The sequence below is a fragment of the Lepidochelys kempii genome, chromosome 2, assembly GCF_965140265.1.
Source record: "Lepidochelys kempii isolate rLepKem1 chromosome 2, rLepKem1.hap2, whole genome shotgun sequence".
NCBI lineage: Eukaryota > Metazoa > Chordata > Testudines > Cheloniidae > Lepidochelys > Lepidochelys kempii.
The window spans coordinates 157,527,499-157,551,809 of record NC_133257.1 but is presented as its reverse complement, the minus strand read 5'-3'; the positions used below and the strand labels follow the sequence as shown (position 1 = coordinate 157,551,809).

General features: G+C 42.9%; 1 protein-coding gene across 5 annotated transcripts in view; it reads left to right on the top strand.

The window, feature by feature from the left end:
• TGFBR1 (transforming growth factor beta receptor 1) overlaps window positions 1–24,311 on the top strand; it is a 74,227-nt gene that overhangs the window by 35,026 nt on the left and 14,890 nt on the right. For all 5 annotated transcript variants that reach the window (XM_073332551.1, XM_073332548.1, XM_073332549.1 and 2 more), the window contains 2 exons: window positions 5,809–5,976; window positions 19,297–19,453. In XM_073332551.1, the coding sequence (XP_073188652.1) occupies window positions 5,809–5,976; window positions 19,297–19,453 (325 nt within the window). The remainder of the gene's footprint in view (window positions 1–5,808; window positions 5,977–19,296; window positions 19,454–24,311) is intronic.

Genomic DNA, 24,311 nt, shown 5'->3' with positions numbered 1-24,311 from the left:
AAAACCTATGGACACCCTCTGCCAGCCTCCACTTGCAGTGCCTACAAGCCTATCTCCACCCAACCTACTGGCTGAAGTGGGACTGCATAAACTCTGGAGTCGTAGTTCCTTCCTTCTGGATTTCTCGGCTCCCTCGCTTGGTGGTCCAACCCAACCAAATAATGATGGGGACTCCCATCAGCCTTTCCATACTGAGGGCCACCGTTTTAATGGATGCCTCCCTTACAGGATGGGGTACACATTTGGACCTCCATACAGCCCAGGGTACATGGACCTCACAGGAAGCTTGGCAGCATATCAAATTGCTGGAGCTCAGAGTAGTCTGCATAGTCTGCAAGGTGGTCTTCCCCCTCATACCCTCACTCCATGTACAGATACTGTTGGACAATATCTCACAAATGATGAGGAGTGAGATCTCATCTCTGCCTGGAGGCTGTCAGGCTAAGGAATCAGATTACCATACAGGCTGCATACCTTCCAGGTGTTCAGGACTCCCTGGCAGACAGGCTGAGCAGAAGCTTCTCTACAGACCACAAATGGGAAATACATGACACAGTTCTAACCAACATCTTTCCACGGTGGGGTACTGCACTCTTTGCATCCCACACAAACAGAAAGCTTCCGATGTATTGCTCCAGTGGAGCCCTAGACAGCAACTCCTAGGACTACTCTCTCATCCTCTCCATTAAAGTGGGCTTCTTAGTAGCCGTCGTTTTGGCAAGAAGGATCAGTGAGCTAGCAGTCATGATGGCATACCCTCCTTACACAGTATTCCACAAGGAGGTCTCCCTACAATTACCCCAGATTCCTCCCCAACATTGTTTCTGAATTGGATGTCAGTTCAGGTACCTATATTTTTTTCCTGAAGCCTCATACTTCTCCTGAAGACAAGAGATTGCACTCCCTCAACATCAGATGTGCCCTGGTGTTCTGTCCATAAACAACCAAACCCATAGCAGAAAGGTCGCAAGGGCAAGCTATATCTTCATAGAGAATTTCTAAGTGGGTCTCGGGATGTATATTAGAATGCTGCAAAATAGCAAAGCTTCCCCTTCCTGGGGGTGTTACAGCCCACTCCAAACGAGCATAGGCAGCCTCCACGGCATCCTTATTGGACATCCCGTTGCAGGACATTTGGAAAGCGGCAAATTGGTGCTCTGTCCACACATTTACAGCACACTATGCCCTGACTCAGTGGTCAAATGCAGCAGTATTACAAGCATCACTTCTACCATCTTTCTCGCAGCCTCCTCCAGACTGAACATTGCTTGCAAAGTCACCTATGTGTGGAATACACTTAAAGAAATAGAGGTTACTGGAGGTTCTTTGAGATGGGATGGTCCCTATCTGTATTCCACTACCAACTCTTCTTCCTCTCTGCTTTGGACCATATTGCATTGTGGTAAGAGGAGGAATTGGAGAGGCGCATGAGCATGTACTGTCCCTTACACCTGTGCATGTGTAGGTCAACAGACACTGCTTGGAAGAATTTCCAGACACAGGTACATTATACACATGCGTACCTACATAGGGCCCACACATCTCTAAGAACCTCCAGTTATAGTAAGTAATCTCTATTTACTCACCCTGTGCAGTAACTGTGGTTCTGCAAGATGTGTCCCTCTGTGGGTGCTCCACTACCCAACCTTGTTCCAATCCACTTCAGAGTTGTCTGCTATGAAGCTTCGCAATAGAGAAGGAACTGAGGGCTGCTTGCCGCGTGCGCTATATAACCGTGTGGCACACAAGATTAAGTAAGACGCATGCACGGGCCAAAGGGATGGTTCTGTGTGAAATCTCTGATCAAAGGCACAGGGGAAGCAAGCACACCTAAAATGAAAATCTGTAAGGGGACATACCTTTAAGAACTACAGTTACTGCACAGGGTAAATAATCATTTCATATTCAGGTATGAAAGAATTTCAGAAAAAGCTTATGGAGACTGGGTGTTCCACCAAAACATCTCTAAAAGAAACCTTGACTTTTTGTATAGGTGTCCAGTCTGACCAAAAAAAAAAGCTGAAAATGTCATAGATGGTATTGTGCCTTATTGAAGCTCAGATATGTTACTTCCTAATATGTGCACCAATTCATGTTCATTTGGATATAAGCGCTGTCTCAATGGTTAAAACTGGTTAAAGGACTGAATTATGTACGTGGTAAACAGTGGGAACTCTGACTCCTGTAAGAATGGTTAATTGATGCTCAGCTTCATTTAGGACAACCTTTTTTGGAATGGAGGTGAAAATATGTTAAAACTTTCAGGCAACAAATTAGACAATCCTATAAATTGATCTGGTGAAGTCTTAACTTTCTGATTGTAGTTTTCTACTCCGCACTTTTCATTTTACCATTTTCTGATGCTAGATGGAGGAGATTGGGTTTTTAAGGTATGCATTTCCTTGTGGTGTGCTGAAACATCTTGGGTTGTATATTAATGATTTTTGAAAGTGTGGTGAACAAGAACCCCAAGTGAGATTATTTATTAGGTTGGTGCTTGTGGGGGTGGGAGGTAGGGGTGGACAGCTATGCAAAGGCTAGGGACCAAGAAAGTGGTGACTCCTCTCTGTGCAAAGGGTGAGTACCTCTGACTCAAACCTAGAACTGGGAGTTGGGAGACCTGGGTTCTGTTCTGTTTCTGCAAAGTTAGTGACTTTCAGCAAGTCACAAAGTGCCCAGTATTGCAAGATGTTGAGCACCCTTATTTCTCATTGAACCCTCTAATTCTGCAGGATTGTCCCACAGTTTCTCCATTTGTGTAAAATGAGGAAGATACTATCTCGTAGGGGAATCAAGACTAAAATTCATCTAATTTTTGTGCAATGTTCTGAGATCCTTGGATGGAAGACACTATTGAAGTGCAGCATGAGTTTTACACCGTTGATGAAATTGTTCTTAGACACTTCTGGGCATCTCCAAACTAGAAAGACGTTAAAATGTGGAGCATTGGGTAAAGACCAACACAAATATAAGGGATCAGTTTATGAGGAAAGATTAAAAGAATTGAAATGGGAGATAACATCTTCCAGATACATTGTCATCTTATCATGAAGGAGAGAGGAGTGTTGTTTAATGCAGTGTACGGAGTTTAATTAGGGAAACAGTGGAATTAAATTAAGCAAAGGGAAGTATTTTCGACCCTAAATTAACTCATTAGTTCATTACTTAGTTTTGAATTTCTACACCCCCCTCGGGGCACCATCAACCATGCCAACATCTCTTGAATCAGCATCAAGTAGACATATGTACATACAACAAATTCCTAATGTTTACCTTGAAACTGGTTCAGTACCAGTCATTACTATTCACCTTGCTGACCCAGACAAAGAAACCACATATGATACTTACCCAGTGAAGAAAAAAGCAGCAGCACTTCATATAGTGTTGAGGTTTACTTGCGTGCCTGATCAAGACAACTCAAGAGCAGACTAAGCAAGAGGGAATTAACATAGACAAGAGAGCTTGAAGATTTTTAAAGGTAACCTGCAACAGGAAGTAGTTGTTTCTTTATGATGTGTAAAAGACCGGACAAAAGTTTTTGTCTACAACAATTTTTCCCCCTGTGGTTTAGAGATAATAGACATACCAAGAGTATGGTCTTCTGTTTTTAGTGGAGGACTAGAGAACTGGTGGCAGCTTTTCTGGCCATCTTTTGAAGGGTCAGGGTGTCTGATTATTTCTAATCTCTTTCTACCAAACATTTGTGTGACCTTTCAGTTAAGACTGGACCTTTAACTGTCCCTGGTACCATAGACCAAGAGCTTTGTTGGCTTTGGTACTGGCATGAACACAGCAAGATCTGACTTCACTATTTTCCGCTAGCAGAAATTGGTGGTTTAAGGCTGTCAAGGTTCCTCCCCCACTCTGAACTCTAGGGTACAGATGTGGGGACCTGCATGAAAACCTCCTAAGCTTACTTTTACCAGCTTAGGTTAAAACTTCCCCAAGGTACAAATTAATTTTATCCTTTGTCCTTGGAATATCCACTGCCACCACCAAACTCTAACTGGGTTTACTGGGAAATGCAGTTTGGACATGTCTTTCCCCCCAAAATCCTCCCAACCCTTGCACCCCACTTCCTGGGAAAGGTTTGGTAAAAATCCTCACCAATTTGCATAGGTGACCACAGACCCAAACCCTTGGATCTGAGAACAATTAAAAAGCATTCCGTTTTCTTACAAGAAGACTTTTAATAGAAATAGAAGTAAAGGAATCACCCCTGTAAAATCAGGATGGTAGATACCTTACAGGGTAATTAGATTCAAAACATAGAGAATCCCTCTAGGCAAAACCTTAAGTTACAAAAAAGACACACAGACAGAAATAGTCATTCTATTCAGCACAATTCTTTTCTCAGCCATTTAAAGAAATCATAATCTAACATATACCTAGCTAGATTACTTACTAAAAATTCTAAGACTCCATTCCTCGTCTATCCCCAGCAAAAGCAGCATATAGACAGACACAGACCCTTTGTTTTTCTCCCTCCTCCCAGCTTTTGAAAGTATCTTGTCTCCTCATTGGTCATTTTGGTCAGGTGCCAGCGAGGTTACCTTTAGCTTCTTAACCCTTTACAGGTGAGAGGATTTTTCCTCTGGCCAGGAGAGATTTTAAAGGGGTTTACCCTTCCTTTTACATTTATGACAAAGGCAGATACAGCTCTCTCCTTTTTTTTCTCTATTTGAAGATTTTCTACTTTTAAAATCTCACAGAAAGCCAAAAGCCTCTAGCCTCCCTTAATATTCACAGAGGATTCTAAGAATCTTGTAGACTTTACCACCTTTCCTTGAGATTTCAGTTTTGTTCTTTGGAAACTTAATCCTTTCAAGGTCCTGTTCATCAGCATGTCTGAAAGAATAAAGACCTTCCTTTTCTTGCCTTTCCTTCCTGTGTCATGTACAGAGTCCTTAGCATGAAAAATGTATACTCAAAAGGTAGTGTGGAGTATGGTTGCCATAATAGGAATATGTTGAGGAGAATGGTAGGTTTATTTTTTTTAAGGCGAGAAAGGGGTTTGTTTTACAATAAGGATAAAGTTGTCTGAACAACTCCCACTAGTCAAAGAGCTTTTTTGTTTTGTTTTAAATACATTAGGGAAGCCTATTCAATGGCAGGATTGCTTTGTCTGGTTTAAAAACGAAGTCTTGCAACTGACACATCTCTGCTTTCTGGGTCAAAAGAGGAATCTTCAGTCTTTCACTGGAATTTTTCAAGTTTCACATTCTGAATTCCCTTCTTACAGTATCTTCTGTGGTTTTTATTTTTTAATTTTTGAGGTTCCTGGTATTTGGTGTCCACTGATCTAAATCTGAGGCAAATTTGCATGTTCCTAGTGCATGTCATCTTTAGGTCTGAGAAAAGTGAGTGTGCATTAGCTCCATCGTGTAGAACTGTCTAGCCCACAGTCATGCAGCAAGCCAGTGGCAGTGATAAGAAAACAAGCAGGTTGCTTGATTCCAAGTTCTGTGTTCTAACTTCTATGTGCTTCTGCTTTCTCAGAAAAGGGAATGTCATTTCTTAATTCTTTGATACTAATACATTTTGTCCCTTCATTGTTTCAAAACCTTTCCCTCTTCTAGAATAGGGGAGAGAAGTCCCAGGAATGTGGAACATTAATTGTAAGAATGGAATGGCCTGAATTTTTTTCCACACCCGCCCCCCCTCCCCGCCAGCTCCCTTCCACTCATATTTTGCTGTTTATTTTTCTGGGTTTTTTTCCTCTTATGGAAATCTTATAGTTGGTACATTTTAAAAAAACCATTTGGTTTGCTGGGCAACTTTATTTACATCTAATATCTTATTTTGCAGACAATGGTACATGGACTCAGCTCTGGTTGGTGTCAGATTATCATGAGCATGGATCACTCTTTGATTACCTAAACAGGTATACCGTTACTGTGGAAGGAATGATAAAGCTAGCTTTGTCCACTGCCAGTGGACTTGCACATCTTCACATGGAGATTGTCGGCACACAAGGTAACTTTTTGTGTTTGGTCTCGTATATGACCTTATGATCCTAAAAGGAAATGGGGCATTTGAAGGCCTATTTCCATAGTGAAAATTATCAAGAGAATTATGGGAAAGATCTAGCAATTTAAGACCTTGTCCATATTTGAGTTTGTATGCTGCTTGATATGGTATCGTTTGAATTGTTCTATACAAATGTGTAGTTATATTTGGCAATGGGATTAAGCTGAATGTGTATATCCTCTTACACCAGCTGTGCAGGTATATCCATCTGCAAAGGTAGACAGTTTCTTACAACTGTGGTAAAATAATATGCAGATCATGTATTCTCTGTTGGCAACAAAAATTGATTAGCTTAATAGAACGCTATTTGAGTGGGTTCTTTATTTAAAAAAAAATCTAAAAGACCCTTGTGTAGTATCCCAGTTCTTCTTAGATTGCTTATATGTCTATATATTCCACTGTAAGTGCACGCACACCCTGTGCACCCGAGCTAGAGGCTTTTGGTCAGTAGTACCTGTTGGGACAGCTGTCTACCTCCTTCTGTTTGTTCTCACAACACACGGTTGCAAGTCCCAGTGATGCCTCAAAGCAAAAGACAGTGAGCATATCAGCAGCCTTTCTTGTGTAAATAGTGAGTTAATATGTAGTTAGCCTTGGCTTTTATAGTGTTTCCTTTGTTCTCCTTTCAGACATTTTTTTTACTTTTGTTCCTGGAATGATACTTGCTACCAAATAGTCATGCATAAGTCCTTGGGCTTTAAGAACTGTCTGACTTGTAAGGAGTTCTGCCTGTTAATGATGAGCATATTAGATGCCTCATCTGCCTAGGTGATGACCATATTATGGACAAATGTGCAGTTTTCAAGTCTTTCTGTAAGAAGACTTCAAAATCAAGAGACTCCTGTCTCAGGGGTTACTCATGGGGAGGAATATATGCTTGACCTCCAATCCAAGCCTTTCTTGGGCAAATAAGTGAAGTACATTGCCTCTAGAAGTTTTCTGGCAGCTATTTCTACTCAGCTGCTCCTTCACTGAAGCCCTCAACCTCTGATAGAGGGAGAAGAGGCACTGGTCTTTTGTCCTTGGGCCAGTCATTAAGGGCCCCAAGACATCCAGCTCTTCAGAGCTCAAGGGTAGTTCAAGACCTAGAAAGGATTCCTCATGCACCTGTTGGGGACTCCACCATTGTACCTCAGCTGAAATGGTATCTCAGAAGCTGTTTGGTACCAAGCTAACTTGAAGACCACCACAGCATTGCTTGTCAGTACTATCTATATTGGCTTATTGACATAGGTACTGATAAAGCAAGTACCTACTGTATTATCTACTCTTCAGGTAAAAATGACCCCAGCACAGAAACCACTGGGTACTGTCAACTCCTCCAGCAATTATGGGAGTCGGACTTGATCTGCATGTTGGCATCAGACTTTCCTATGCAGGCCACTCAGACGGTGGCCTCAGTACTGGCAAAGCCAATCATAGCTCTGAAACCTTCAAATATAAGGGCTCCAGGTACACCTACTGGCACCACATCAGCCTTACCAGAGGAATATTTTTCCTGCAGAAGTTGCCCAAGGAAACCTTAGACTATTGATTATATTACACACAACTGGACCTGAGTGAGTAGTTTTACCCATCAGTGAAGGATTGCTGGACCATGCCAGGCTTCTCCAGTACAGACTTCAAAGAAAGTGGACTGTTGCTACCAGGTGCCATCTCAGGGGTTGAGCAGTTCCTTTGGTCACCCTGCTTCAGGTACTGTGATGGTGGGAGCAGAAAACAAGAGGTTGAAGCAGGGACATTACAAATTACAAAAAGACTAGGAGCCAAAGAGGACTGATTCCTTTGGAAGGAAGACTTATTCTGCATCTAGCCTCCAAATGAGAATCACTAACTAATGGACTCTATTATTGAAATATGACTTTATTAACTGGGCTTTACTGAACAGGGTATGGAGGAGGAGTTTAAATCTATTGTTACTGAAGGCCTGCTAGTAGCCAGGACATCACTGCAGTCAGCTCTCAATGCAGCAACTATAACCTTCAGATCCATGGCAATTTTCACCATGCAGAGGTCTTTGTCTCCACACAAAACACATACAGAGGGAAGTCCAAACCACTGAGGGGCCCACCCTCTGATGAGTGCAGCCTCTTCAGCAAGAAGATTGATGAGGCTTTACACTCCTTAAAGAATTGAGAGCAACATTAAGGTTACTAAGGGTATGTCTTCACTACCTGCTGGATTGGTGGGCAGCGATCGATCCAGCGGGGATCAATTTATCGCATCTAGTCTAGACGCAATAAATGGAACCCCGAGTGCTCTCCCGTCGACTTCTGTACTCCAGCTGTGCGAGAGGCGCAGGCCAAGTCGACGGGGGAGCTACAGCAGTCGACTCACTGCAGTGAAGACACCACGGTAAGTCGATCTAAGTACGTTGACTTCAGCTACGTTATTCATGTAGCTGAAGTTGCATATCTTAGATTGATTCCCACCCCCCCCAAGTGTAGACCAGGGCTAAGAGTGTATGCCCCAGCCCCTAAAGGAGGCAGCATAGGCCTCAACAATATAATTGACAGCCTAGCTTCCAGCCTAGACAGGCTGTTTCCTTGAAAGCAGGATAAGTCTCTACTAAGAAAGTCATAGGCTTCTGTATCAATAAGCTTTACCCATTAGACTCCACCAACATCAAGACAGCCAATTTGACTGCTTCATCAAGAGCAGAGCCCTAGTCATCTTGATCTTCCCTATCTGTCTGTGATTTTAAATCACTTCTGAATTCATACCCTACACAGTATTGCAATAATATTTGTACAAAATATGCCTTGAGTTATCATTCTGAAAACTAATAACTTGCTAGTCAATATCATAAGGAAATGTATGTAGCAAAATGTATATGCAGTTATGAATCCCCCTCCCCCCTTGTGGTGTTAGCACATGTTCAGAAGCAGACAGCCCTTGGCAAAAGTTGTTAAACAGATCTCTCCTAAACAAAGGACTGTGTTTACATCAATTACATATAGTAGTAAATAGGGTTCTCAAGACAGCTGTGGGAGGAGATGGCAGGAAAGGGAACAATTTGCAATTGAGTAAACACAAGTGTGGGAAGAAAGAGCATGGAGCCTTGTTCATCACCAGACTCCATGTTGCCTTCCTCATGGATAAACTTTACTTTGAGGGTTAACCTTCAGAAGAATCCACTTCACAGGTTCACTGAACTATGAACTTAAGGTTTTCTGCCCCTTTATCTCTTTGACCTAAGAAGATAAAGGCCCCAGCACCTTTGGGCCTCTGGGAGAGATCCTGATCGAGGAGCAGATAGTCACCATCCTGCTGGAAGACTGGGGGTGAAAAAGGCCATCTTAAATGAAGTCTTGAACCGAGACTTGTTAAGTAAAGTTTTAGATGTAGATCCATGTTTTCACTTTTATTTGTTGGTAACCATTTCTATGTTACCGTCTACTTGAATGGACTTAAAATCCTACCTTTTGTTTTGTTTTTAATCTAAACCAGGCTGTGTGTAAACTGAACTGTTTGGTAGCTCCAGTTCAAGTAACAAACTGTTGAATATTGACTCCTTTAAAAGGGCAATGAACTTTAATAGCCCTCTGATTGTTCCAGGGCAGGGCTGGACTTTTCAGTTTGTGGGAAAACTGAGCTGAGGAGTGTGTGGAGTCACCATACCAGTTGTTAACCAAGGCTGGTGGAAGCCAAGAGAAATCTGTGGTGTTGCAGGCAGGTTTCAGGATCCAAAGCATTGGACCAGGGCTGCCCAGTATTTAGAGTCCATGCGTGTTGCTGGCTGTGGCCATCCCAGGTGGAGATCCACAGGGGCCAGGGATTGTGAGGCACTTGTAAATCCAAGAGGTGGCAACTCTTCACTGGTTTGGATTGCACCCCAGAATGTGACTGTCCCCTTCTTTGGGGAACCTGTTGTACCTCAGTGTCTGGAACTCCATAACCATTGATTGATGGTTCCAGACAGTCTGTGGTACTGGGATACACAATCCAATATCAGTCCTTGTCCTGCCTTACTCACCTTCCCCTTTCTTATTCAAGGACCGTTCTCATGAGTTGGTACTGCTTTAAGAGGTACAGCGTATTCTAGCTCTCAGAGCAGTAGAGGAGGTTGCTTTACAGCACATGGGAAGGGGTTTCTACTCATGATATTTTTTTCATACCCAAAAGGGGACTGGTGGTGGGGGGAGGGATCTGAGGACTACCCTGCAACCAAGAAAATTGAACACCATCCAGGATCATAATCATAGAATGTAAGGCCAGAAGGGACCACCGGATCATCTAGTCTAACCTCTTCCTGAATATCACAGGCCACCCAGCACCTTCATGCTAAACACAACAACCAAAATTACGGCAAAATATTATGCCGTACATGAGACTAGACTGTTCTGCCTGTGGTACATAAGAGTAGAAGGGACAGAGGTGCTCACAAGCTAAAATTCAGAAAGCTGATGTCCCTTGTCTCTATCACATCCCGAGATTGAAATAACTGGCACACTGATCTAAGTCTGCAGAATGCCTACTTTCACATACTTTGTGGCTTGGGTGGATAGCTATTTAAGATGCCTAGTAGGGGACTACCATTAGCAATATACAGTGTTTCCATTTAGCCTCTCATCAGCACAAGAGTTTTTACAAAGTATAGGGCAGTGGTTGCAGCTCACTTCAAATGACTCCATACTCACATATTCCCATGTCTGGGCAGTTGGTTAATTTGCATTTGGTCTATCCAACAAATAATGGACAGCATCCATCAGAAACAGTTGCCATTTGCACAGCTGGGCCTAAAATAAACAGGAAAAATGATACAATCTCCTGTACAAAGAATTGAGTTCATTGGAGCCATTCACAACTCTGACCGCAACAGCCTACTTGCCTTCAGGAAATGTTTCAGTCCATCCTAACCCTATGGATCGATCTACAGGCTTTCCCAGGAACAAAAGTAAGGTCTTAGCTGGGATTGCTAGGAAACATGGCATCCTCCACTTATGCCAGATGTCACCTGTAGTGGATGCAAAGCTGGTTGAAGTTTGTATCAGTGAAGTATCTTTTGGACATGCTACTTACAGTTTGATCATCAAGGTAGTGGATATGCAGGGGAGTACTGTTCTCCTTTCCATTTCCCTCACATGCCTCCATGCTGGGTTGGAGAGCACACCTGGATAGGCACAAACTCAGGGTCTATAGGCCAGCTCTTGTATACATCTTGGAGCTGCGAGCTGTATTTTGTGCCTGCAAAGTATTTCTTCCATCTCTCAAAAGCCTTACTGTCCAGGTGATCACAGATGACTGTTACCTTTGACAAAGAAGAGGGAGCAAGATCAAACCCCTTGTTCCCAGAGGTGGTACAAGTTTGGAACTTCTGCATTTGGAACAACATCACTATCAAAGCTTCATGTCGCCTGACGCGCAGAACATGTTGGTGGATCACCTCAGCAGATACTTAGTTGAAAATCCTAAATGGTCCTGAAAAACAAGGTAGTGCAGATATTCAACAAATAGGGGTTCCCCAACATAGATCTGTTTGCAACCAAGAAAACAAAATGTCACTTCTGCTCCAGGGCCAACCAGAACCCAGGACCAGTAACACATGTATTCCTGTTTCCCTGTGATCTAGAGATACTGTATGATTATTAGTGTGATCAGAAAGTTGAAACAAAACTGACCTGGGATGATTAATAGCCCTGGGATGGCCAAGGCATTACTCATTCTTTGATCTTCTAACCCTATCACTACAACCTCCAATTACTTTATTGTTGCTCTAGGACAATCTCTGAATCATGACTAAATTATACACCCCAATCTTCAGTCTCCAACTCAGTGTGGATGATGAGTGGCTAACTGCACTGGAGAGTGTGTTCACATGTCCTCACTAGCAGCAAGAGTCAAAAGTAGAACCACTTTAATGGCTAAGTGGAAAAAATGTTCTACTTGCACCCACCAGTCTCCAGTCAAAGTGCAGGTCCAAGATGTGTTAAAATAAGGCTGGAGGGTTTTTGTTATGTTTTAATCTCACCTGACAGCCATCTCTTGCATTCACCCTCCTCTCCAGGCATGTTCAATGGTCTCCCATCCCATGGTAAGAACATTTTTAAAAGGCCTCATAAGGGTTTACTCACTAACAGGAATCTCTTCTTTCCTGGGACATTAATTTAGTATTAGCAGGATTTATGGGACCACCCTTTGAGCCCTTAGCCTTGTGCTCTCTCTTCTACTTATCACATAAGACAGCTTTCCCAGTTGTAATAACAGTGAGAGAGCTGAAATCTTCAATAGCAGGATCCCCTCTCCCCCCGTCACTGTTCAGGGCAAATGTATCTGTATTTCCCCTCCGTGGTCCACCAACAGCACCCAGCTAATCAGCTGTCACCTCTTGAATAGAGACCCAGGCCACTCTCCATCTTGACCCAGGGCTTTTTCTCAGCTGCTCAGTTTCCTGCATACACTGTGATATCCCCATAAGCCAGACTGTGTGCTAGCATCTGCACTCTGTTTTCTCTTCAGAAGCTATGAACAGCTGTAATTACCACCCAGCACTTTCTAAGCACACATTTATTCCACATAAAGGCTTTGCAGAGAAACTTTCTCCCCCCCACCCTAAAAAACCCCACAAAAACCCAACAACCGTATACACATGATAAAATAGCTTATTAGTGATCATCCCTGCCCCCTCACCCCCTGCAACTCCATCGAGGGCTTGGGTCAGTGTCAGTCCTTCCAATTTTTTCGCAAGGATTCCTTCCCCTCCTCCTGAGACAGAACTTTATCCATTTATTGGATCAGAAAGAAGACCCTGAGTCAGTTTAAACTCAAGCTATTTATCCAAAAGGAGTACTTATGGCACCTAAGAGACTAACTAATTTATTTGAGCATAAGCTTTCGTGAGCTACAGCTCACTTCATCGGATGAATGTAGTGGAAAATACAGTGGGGAGATTTTATATACACAGAGAACATGAAACAATGGGTGTTACCATACAGACTGTAACAAGAGTGATCAGGTAAGGTGAGCTATTACCAGTAGGGGAGGACTTTTGTAGTGATGATCAAGGTGGGCCATTTCCAGCAGTTGACAAGAACTTGGGGGGAGAGGAAATAAACCTGAGGAAATAGTTTTACTTTGTGTAATGACCCATCCACTCCCAGTCTTTATTCAAGCCTAAGTTAATTGTATCCAGTTTGCAAATTAATTCCAATTGAACAGTCTCTCGTTGGAGTCTGTTTTTGAAGTTTTTTTGTTGAAGAATTGCCACTTTTAGGTCTGTAATCGAGTGACCAGAAAGATTGAAGTGTTCTCCGACTGGTTTTTGAATGTTATAATTCTTGACGTCTGATTTGTGTCCGTTTATTCTTTTACGTACTGACTGTCCGGTTTGGCCAATGTACATGGCAGAGGGGCATTGCTGACACATGATGGCATACATCACATTACTATCTGTCCTATCTCGGGGCCTCTCCTTCTGCCCCTCTACCCCAACGAACATGATACAGTTCTGTGGTGACCTAGAATCCTATTTTCAGCATCTCTGACTCAAGGAATATTTCCAACACACCTCTGAACAACATACTAACCCACAGAGACCTTCCTACCAAGACTACAAAAAGAAGGATTCTGGGTGGACTCCTCCTGAAGGTCGAAACAACAGACTGGACTTCCACATAGAGTGCTTCTGCCAATGTACACGGGCTGAAATTGTGGAAAAGCAGCATCACTTGCCCCATAACCTCAGCCGTGCTGAACACAATGCCATCCACAGCCTCAGAAACAACTCTGACATCATAATCAAAAAGGCTGACAAAGGAGGTGCTGTCGTCATCGTGAATAGGTCGGAATATGAACAAGAGGCTAGTAGGCAGCTCTCTAACACCACTTTCTACAAGCCATTACCCTCTGATCCCACTGAGGGTTACTAAAAGAAACTACAGCATTTGCTCAAGAAACTCCCTGAAAAAGCACAAGATCAAATCTGCACAGACACACCCCTAGAACCCCGACCAGGGGTATTCTATCTGATACCCAAGATCCATAAACCTGGAAATCCTGGACGCCCCATCATCTCAGGCATTGGCACCCTGACAGCAGGATTGTCTGGCTATGTAGACTCCCTGCTCAGGCCCTACGCTACCAGCCTTTCCGGCTATCTTCAAGACACCACTGACTTCCTGAGGAAACTACAATCCATCTGTGATCTTCCTGAAAACACCATCCTAGCCACTACGGATGTAGAAGCCTTCTACATCCAACATTCCACACAAAGATGGACTACAGGCCATCAGGAACAGTATCCCCGATAATGTTACGGCAAACCTGGTGGCTGAACTTTGTGACTTTGTCCTCACCCATAACTATTTCATATTTGGGGACAATGTATACCTTCAAATCAGCAGCACTGCTATGGGTACCCGCATGTCCCCACAGTATGCCAACATTTTTATGGCTGACTTGGAAGAACGCTTCCTCAGCTCTCGTCCCCTAATGCCCCACTCTACTTGCGCTACATTGATATCATCATCTGGACCCATGGAAAAGAAGCCCTTGAGGAATTCCTTGATTTCAACAATTTTCATCCCATCATCAACCTCGGCCTGGACCAGTCCACACAAGAGATCCACTTCGTGGACACTACGGCGCTAATAAGCGATGGTCACATAAACACCACCCTATACCAGAAACCTACTGACCGCTATGCCTACCTACATGCCTCCAGCTTTCAAACAGACCACACCACATGATCCATTGTCTACAGCCAAGCTCTACGATACAACCGCATTTGCTCCAACCCCTCATACAGAGACAAACACCTACAAGATCTCTATCAAGCTTTCTTACAACTACAATACCCACCTGCTGAAGTGAAGAAACAGATTGACAGAGCCAGAAGAGTACCCAGAAGTCACCTACTACAGGACAGGCCCAACAAAGAAAATAACAGAACGCCATTAGCCATCATCTTCAGCCCCCAATTAAAACCTCTCCAACTCATCATCAAGGATCTACAACCTATCCTGAAGGACGACCCATCACTCTCTCAGATCTTGGGAGACAGGCCAGTCCTTGCTTACAGACAGCCCCCCAACCTGAAGCAAATACTCGCCAGCAACCACGCAACAAAACCACTAACCCAGGAACCTATCCTTGCAACAAAGCCCGTTGCCAACTGTGTCCACATATCTGTTCAAGGGACACGATCATAGGACCAAATCACACCAGCCACACCATCAGAGGTTCATTCTCATGCACATCTACCAATGTGATATATGCCATCATGTGCCAGCAATGCCCCTCTGTCCAGTTTGGCCAATGTACATGTCAGTCTCTACGTAAATGAATAAATGGACACAAATCAGACATCAAGAATTATAACATTCAAAAACCAGTCGGAGAACACTTCAATCTCTTTGGTCACTCAATTATAGACCTAAAAGTGGCAATTCTTCAATAAAAAAAAAACTTTAGACTCCAACGAGAGACTGCTGAATTGGAATTAACTTGCAAACTGGATACAATTAACTTAGGCTTGAATAAAGACTGGGAGTGGATGAGTCATTACACAAAGTAAAACTATTTCCTCATGTTTATTTCCCCCCTCCCCCTACTGTTCCTCACACGTTCTTTTCAACTGCTGGAAATGGCCCACCTTGATTATCACTACAAAAGGTCCCCGTCCCCCCTCCTGCGCTCTCCTGTTCACCTTACCTAATCACTCTTGTTACAGTGTGTATGGTAACACCCACTGTTTCATGTTCTCTGTGTATATAAAATCTCCCCACTGTATTTTCCACTGTATGCATCCGATGAAGTGAGCTGTAGCTCATGAAAGCTTACGCTCAAATAAATTTGTTAGTCTCTAAGGTGCCACAAGTACCCCTTTTCTTTTTGCGGATACAGACTAACACGGCTGCTACTCTGAAACCTATTTATCCAAGAGTTCTTTCCTTGTCTGGTCTCTGGAGAATCCAGTTTGAGCCAGCATATGTGAGCCTGTCCAGGTGATGGTACTTCTCTGGAGGTGTTACAAAGTGAATGAATTTGCCTAATCTCACCCTCTGCTGTTCTTTACTCCTGCAGGAGCTGTAATCACCCTCCCCCATGGAATTACATATAATCTATGGCCCACAATGTACAGAAACTTACTTAGTAAGATCTCACAAATATTGTGGGAAATTTTCATGTTACATGCCCATTTACAGTTTTTTACAAGAATAAGGTCTCATTAAGTCCTCACCCCCAAATTCTTATAAAAAGTGGTCTTGAATTTCACCTAAACCAGGATCATACATTTACCAATGTTCTTCCAGAACCACATACTTTCAGGAATGACAGCTACACCCACTGGACATTTGTAGGTCATTTTCTTTTTATATAGAGAGGACAAAACTGATTGATAGAGATCCTCACTAAGACTCTTTGTAGCTTATGCAGAGAGAATGAGAAGCCAGGCAGTAACATCCTAAAGAATTTCCAGTTGGATCACTGCCTTCATCAGGATTTGTTCTGACCTAGCAACAGTGCCACCACGAGCAATGATTACTGTACAGTCTGCTAGGGCTCAAGCTACTTCTATGGCTTTTCTTAGCAATGATCAAGTCCAAGACTTTTGTAAGGCAACAGCTCAGTCTTTGGTACACGTTTGCTCAACATTATGCCATCCTTGAAGCATCCAGAGCTGATGCAAACTTTGGTAAGACAGTTCGAGTAGATTCCGATTTTCCGCCAGCAAAGGTGTACTGCTCGTGGGAGGCATCTACAGTGGAATATATGTACAAACACCCAAAGAAACGGTTACTTACCTGTAAAGTAGTTGTGGTTCAAGATGTGTTGTGTACCCACATTCTATGACACACACTGCATTGCTACTACTTCAGTCTGGTATCACCAAGATTCCAGTGCAAAGGAACTGGATGGGGAGAATTGTTGAGGTGACCCTACCCTGTATTCTTTCAACTAGAGGCATGAGGACACTCAGGGTTCATGCATCTCCCTGATGGGCACTGCTGACCAAAAGTCTCCAGCTCAAGTGCACTGGGTGCATGCTAACCTTCAGTGAGTGGAATATATTAAAACCAATAACGTGTTCAAAAATGTCACTACTGTATGTAATAGATCTGAGTGGAATTCTCTGATAACAAATTTTTTATATATATACACACACCAAAATGTTACAGGCCTGTGACTCAAGTCTCAAAACATAAGAGCTTACTTAAAAATGTTCTTTATTTTGAGAGAGATTAGCTGCAGTACCTACTTGTCAGAAAAACAAGACAAGAAAAAATAAAGTTACTCTGGAAACATTATTTTCTTTTTATCTGGAGAAAGAATATTCTTAGCAGCAAAAGGAGTTGATTTTTCAGTATTTGGTAAGGAGTTGGATTTTTCATAAATGGTAGAACATTCTTCACCTATTTTATTGAACACAGATCATGGTTTGCCTTGTATTGTAAGGAAAACACAAAATCCTGAAATTATATTTCAGACTGGTCTCAATTTCTTTTCACTTCTAATTAACACTTCCATTATAAATATACGGTCTCCGATGGCTTATATAATGAGGCTTCATATAAGGAAAAATAGTCCTGCAGCATATTGGTCCTGCTGTGAGCTTGGCAAAGCTACTGAAGAACATAGGCACTACCCAAAGGGAATTGTTTTAGGTACATATTTGTACTGGTGTTTATCATGATTTGAAGATACAGAAGTTCCAAATCATTGTCTTACCAAAAAAAGCCAATCCAGCCTAATCTCTCTCTCTCTCCCCCATGAAAATTACTTGTGTAGAAGGCTTCCCTAGAATTTCAACAAAACGTTGTATTCCAGAATGTGATCAGTGTCTCGTCTTGGCTGTGCCACTGAATTGCTGGGTGGCCTTGAGCACGTTATACCTCAGCCTTAGTTTTCATATTTGTAAAATGTGATTACTTACTGTATCAACCTCAAGGGGTATATAGTAAAGATTGATTGATTTAATGTTTGTAATGCTTTTTGAATGTGTAAAGTGCTTTAAAATAAGTGATCAGCATTCACAGAAATGAATGATTTGGATGTCGTTGCTATCTTGGGACATGTATGGGTTTATAACCTTAACTGTGGTATTTAAACTGATGGAAAAATTTGAAGGTTTAGAAGCAGTCTTCCTCTGGGACATGCTTGCAGGGAGCCTTGGTACTTTTTGCTTTCCTCTGCAGCACTGAGCAAGTATAGTACCTTAGGATCATGCAGACATAAATCTAACCAGATGGATTTCCTTTAACTGCAGGTTGGGGCTTGTCTGCTTGAAATTTAGTTCACTGCAAGCTGGGGTCTGCTTCTGCCATGCACTAGCAGTTCATTAGTGTGGTTTCATCTGTTTCCATTTCAGAGCAGGGTAGATTAAAGCACACGAACTGTTCATCAGCAAGGTTCATACAGACAGTTTAGTGTGTGGCAGACTAGACTGGGGTAGATTCACACTGTAGCTTACCACAAACTAAATGTTCGTGTAGACAAGCCCTTACAGGCATTGGTAGACAACAGTTCATCCCTTCAATAGCTCCTTTCATTTTAAAAAGATATCTATTAATTATGCTTTGATGAACATTGAAATTGTTTGTGGGGTTCATGGTAAACACACACTTCTGCTTTGAAACTAAGTTATAAGTAATGTCATTCCAAAAGATAATCTTTGCTCAAAGTTATAAGTAGTTAAACACGGGTTTAGAATGAAAGTCCTGTCTCAACATTTCTGTTGTTCTCCTATAATATTGTGGTAGTACCTAGAAGGCACAATTGTATACAAAAAATTTTGCTACACCAAAGACATTAGCTTATTACACCATTTTTGTTATACATTAGTTGCTCAATTCATATGAATAGTCTTTCCAAAATATCATCAAGTGATGTTCAATATAATGTATTGTTCTGTTTAGTCAACTATTGTTTTGTAGTCACAACTGTACAGAGATGAGTGTGACTCTAGCTAGTACATTTTTTTCCCTTCAGCCGTAGACAAATCAGTGCTAAATTCCTAGAATATAGTGATCATATTAACTAATCTACAAATTTCACATATGCAGATCGTGGCTGTTCTACCAATAGAGCACATCTTTCTGTTTTCTTCAAGAACCTACATTTAAAACTCCACATCAAACCTTCACATTATAGATACAAATGTGATTCTTTGATTCATAACCTCAAAATCTTGAACTCCTCACCCAGGTGAGAATATGTAGTAGAGGATTTCTGAAACGTTCTTTAGTTAGTAGTAGGGATTTGTTTTGGGGCTTTTGCCTCTTCTACCTTTTTTTTTTTTTTAAATTATTTTTTTTTCCTCTGCAGGAAAGCCAGCCATTGCTCACAGAGACTTGAAATCAAAAAATATATTGGTAAAAAAGAATGGAACGTGTTGTATTGCGGATTTAGGATTGGCAGTGAGACACGATTCAGCTACAGACACAATTGATATTGCCCCAAACCACAGAGTGGGAACAAAAAGGTAAAATCATTATCAAATTATTTTTCTTCAGAATGCTTCTTCCTCTCCTTTCTGTGTAAGAGATTGATAGTCATGGGTCAGAATGGCAGTATGAAGAATAACCTACAAAATTGTCTGCAGCAGGCAGGGCTTCCCCCACTCCCATCCTTTCCTGTCGATGAGTCAATGGAACTACTCCATGCACAAGAGCCTTGCTGAATCTGGGTCTCAGCGTGTCTAGCACTGCAAAAATTTGCAAATAGTACTGGGTATTGGGAGATCAGCACCTCTTCAATATCTTCATAAATGATTTTAGATAATGGTATAGAGAATACAGTTATACGGTTTGTGGATGATACTATGCTGGGAGGCATTGCAAGTGCTTTGAAGGATAGGATTAAAATTCAAAATCTGGACAAACGAGAAATGGTCTGAAGTAAATAGGATGAAATTCAATAACGACAAAGGCAGAGTACTCTACTTAGGAAGGAACAATCAATTGCGCACACAAAAAATGGGAAATGACTGCCTAGGAAGGAGTACTGCAGAAAGGGATCTCGGAGCTCTAGTGGATCACAAGCTAAATATGAGTCAACAGTGTAACGCTGTTGCGTGTCTCCCCCCCCCCCCCCCCCAAAAAAAGCAAACATAATTCTGGGATGTATTAGCACAGAGGTGGGCAAACTACTGCCCGCGGGCAACATCTGGCCCGTGGCACTGTCCTGCCCAGCCCTTGAGCTCCTGGCCGGGTAGGCTAGCCCCCAGCCCCTCCCCTGCTTCCCACCTTCCCCCCCCCCCTCCCAAGATCCTCACCTCACCGCGCCACCAGCGCTCTGGCCTGCCGCTCGGTAGGGGGGCAGGGAGCAGGGAGGTTGGATAAGGTGCAGGGAGTCTTGGGGACCAGTCAGGGGGGACAGGAGCAGGGGGTGGTTGGATGGGGCAGAGGTTCTGGGGGGTCGGTCGGGACAGGGAGCGGGGGGAGTTGGATAGGCATGGGAGTCCCGGGGGGCCTATTGGGGGCGGGGGTGTGGATAGGGGACAGGGAGCAGGGGGATTGGATGGGGGGGGTTGGATATGGGGTGGGGTCCTGCACTGGGTGAGGGGTCCCGGGAGGGGGCGGTCAGGGGACAAGGGGGTGGGTTGGATGGGTTGGGGATTCTGAGGGGGGTAGTCGGGGGGTGAGAAGTGGGAGCGGGTGGATAAGAGGCGGAGGCCACACTGTTTGGGGAGTCAGTCTTCCCTACCTGGGCCTCCGTGCAGTTTTCAACCCCAATGTGGCCCTCAGGCCAAAATGTTTGCTCACCCCTGTATTAGCAGGAGTGTGGTAAGCAAGACATGAGAACTAAGTCTTCCACTCTACTCCACACTGATAAAGCCTCAGCTGGAGTATTGTGTCCAGTTCTGGGCACCACATTTCAGGAAAGATGTGGACAAATTGGAGAAAGTCCAGATGAGAGCAACAAAAATGGTTAAAGATCTAGAAAACGTGACGTATGAGGGAAGGTTGAAAAAATTGGGTTTGTCTAGTTTGGAAAAAAGACTGAAGAGGGACGTGATAGTTTTCAAGTACATAAAAGGTTATTACAAGGAGGTGGGTGAAAAATGGTTATTGTTAACCTTTGAGGATAGGATAAGAAGCAATGGGCTTAAATTGCAGCAAGGGAGGTTTAGGTTGGACATTAGGAAAAACTTCCTTAATTGTCAGGGTAGTTAAGTGCTTTAACAAATTGCCTAGGGAGGCTGTGGAATCTCCCATCATTGGAGGTTTCTAAGACAAGGTTAGTCAAACAACTGTCAGGAATTTTCTAGTGATTATGTAGTCCTGCCTTGAGTGCAGGACACTGGAGTAGATGACATATTGAGGTCCCTTCCAGTCCTACATTTGTATGATTGTATTCCCAGCTAACAGTGGTATCCTGTGTGAATTACAATTACATAGCCTTCTATTGTATAATGATACAACCTCCATCCACTCTTTCAGTTTGTCATATACATGGGTTATTTTAGATGAATCAGTAAAGGTATATAGGGTAGTATATGCAGGATGGAAATAGAAAGTTGGTGCCTGACTTCAGCATGAAGTATGTAATATAGTTGTCTGACCAAATATAGGACATGAATGGTGCAGAGTAGGATATCTAGCCTGTAACATGGTGTTGGACAGATACCTTGTGAGGGAAATATGAGAAGTTTATACCCAATACCATGAGCTTGGGAAAGGCAATGGTCTCTAGCCTCTGATTAGGGAGTAGGTTTGAAATGTATAGGCCAGCATGCTCTCTCTCCCGCTTTAGGAACCCACCTCCCAGATTGGGAAACAGTGGGTTTACTTTACTTTATTTAAAAAGTGTGCGCTTAATAGTGACCTTATTCCATTTCTCTTTGTTTTCATCTGTGCAGTTAAACTCCTTTTTAGCCATAATTCTCCTTTGCTGCAACGCTCTATTCCATTGTGTATTTATCTGTGACACTCTTGATTACCTTTCCCAGATCTGTAGAAGAACATAGTGTAGCTCAAAAGCTTTTCATTTTCACCAGCAGAATTTGGTCCAATAAAATATTATCTCACCTTCCTTGTCTGTTTTGTATCTTGGGACCAACATGGTTACAATGATGCAAACAGAACTGTAGACAGGACAATTAAACCGTACTCCATTCTTCGCAGTTGCCTTCATTGTTTATGATGCTGGAGCTATTCTAATGCTGAATTCCAGCTAAAAAGCTGTCTAGTGTAGACAAAGTCTTTGTTCCTTATCAGGCCTAAAACTTTAGTAGCATGTTATCAACCCTATCCAGTTCAACATTATTTCCTACTCCTGAGAACCGTAGACCCACACAAAGTTAATTCTATATTTTACTAAAAGACTGACATGGCATACATTCCAGGTATCCCATTGGTGTTACACAAGTCTCCAGACTGAAAGTACCCAACTTCCAGCACATACCTTATTGTTGCTGTTCTTCTTTCAGAAATAGTTATTACTGTTTTATTCATCCATTCCCTCTTGAACCAAGGCTATTTTATTCTGGTTTATAACATTCCTTTGAATGTGCACTTTCAGAGGCATTCAGGATTAGGGACCTATTTTAATTTTACTCTCTAAATTAGAAAACTACTTCAGAGAGAGAAATTTACACTGGTGCAGGACTCTGCTCTATTTAATCCTGGCTCTGGGTAAAAAGTACTGCTAGATGGAATCACCAGTGGTGCGGGGCAGATGATCATGAGACTGTCGCTACAGGTGGCCATGGACCCTTCTGATATGGCTACAGGGTCGATGCCCACGGCCATCATTATTTGATGAGCCTCGTGGCTCCAGGCATGCCATGCAAAATACAGGACACAATAGAGGACCTGCTGTTTGTGGGAATGAAGCCCTTCAGCCAGAGAACAGATTAAGTTCTCCATTCGCTCAAGGACTCAACAGCCACATTACAGTCCCTGAAGACATACCAGTTCCTTACAGAGAACCTTATGAATGCAAACCCCAGTAAAAGCAAAGGACTTCTCCTTACTCCTGGGTAGACTGCCAGAATACCAGCATCAGAAGAAAACTAGGTGAGTGGATGCTAGTCATCTGCCTCCTTGACTAATTGAGCTCTCTGGCTCAGCAAATTTGGTTGTGTTAAGAGCCACAATGGAGTTGACCTATGGGCTATGCTTCTCTTCAGGAACTGCCTTGTCCCATTCCACCAGGCTTGGGCAGCTATGACGATGAACAAATGGGTATTGGACATCACTGTTCAACGCTACCCTATACAGTTCCATTCACTGCCCTCTCCTGCCAGCTGCTCTTTAGGGGCACTTCTCACACGAGACTTACAAACAGAAGTGACTTCATTGCTCCTTCTAGGGGCCATAGAAGAGGTACTGTGGGAATAAAGGAAGAGCTCTTCTACTCCCAATTCTTCTTTTTATCCTCAATAAGAATTGACTTGGGAGTGTCTTCCTCCCTTCTAGCCTAGACCTGAGGAGACTCAGCGACTACGTTGTCGCAGATTAAGAATGGTAACGCTTGCTTCCTTTTCATTTAAAGTTTCCAGGATCAAGAACCGTTCTTGGTTCTCGACTTGCAGGATGTGTACTTCTGCATAGCCATCCACCCAGCTCTCAGGAAGAACTTAGTATTCACAGTGTAGCCCAACCATTACAATACAAGATGCTGCTGTTGAAATTTGCTGTGGCACCAAGAGTCTTCACAAAATGTATAGCAGTGGTAGCAGTGCAGCTCAGAAAAGGCATTCAAATCTGCCCTCACCTGGATGATTGGCTGAGGAAAGGCAGATCCCAGTAAAAGGATGCAGAATACCTAAAGTTATACAGTCTCCCTATTTTCTTAGTGGGGCCTCCTGGTGAACTAGGGAAAAAGTCTTATTCCCTCATAGACAATAGAGCTTATAGAGTCCTGATCAAATCTGGGGAGGTATGCTCTCCCCAATCCAAAAACAGATTCCTCTCAATGCAAGCAGTGGTGCACCAAATACAGCTCCAATAATGACCATGCAGATGCACTTGCAGCTGCTAGGCTTCATTACTGACCACACCAGTTCTGACTTAGGTTGGTCTATCCTTCAGCAAAACACTAGATGAATACGGTAGTCGTGATTCCACCTCATGTAGCAAATCTGAGTGGGTGAAAGGAGCCCAAAAATGTGGGGAAAGAGTACCGTTCTCTACTTTTTTCTCAACAAGGAGTTTAATCATGGATGTTTCAGTTTTGGGGAGCCCACTTGGGCCACCTACAAATTCTTACTTCTGGGGGAATTCTGCACCACTGCGCATGCGCAGAATTTGTCTGCTGCAGATTTCTGTGTTTCCCTACAGAAAAATGACTTTCTGACGGGGAAGCAAAGGTAAGCCACAAGAGCGGTTATGTGA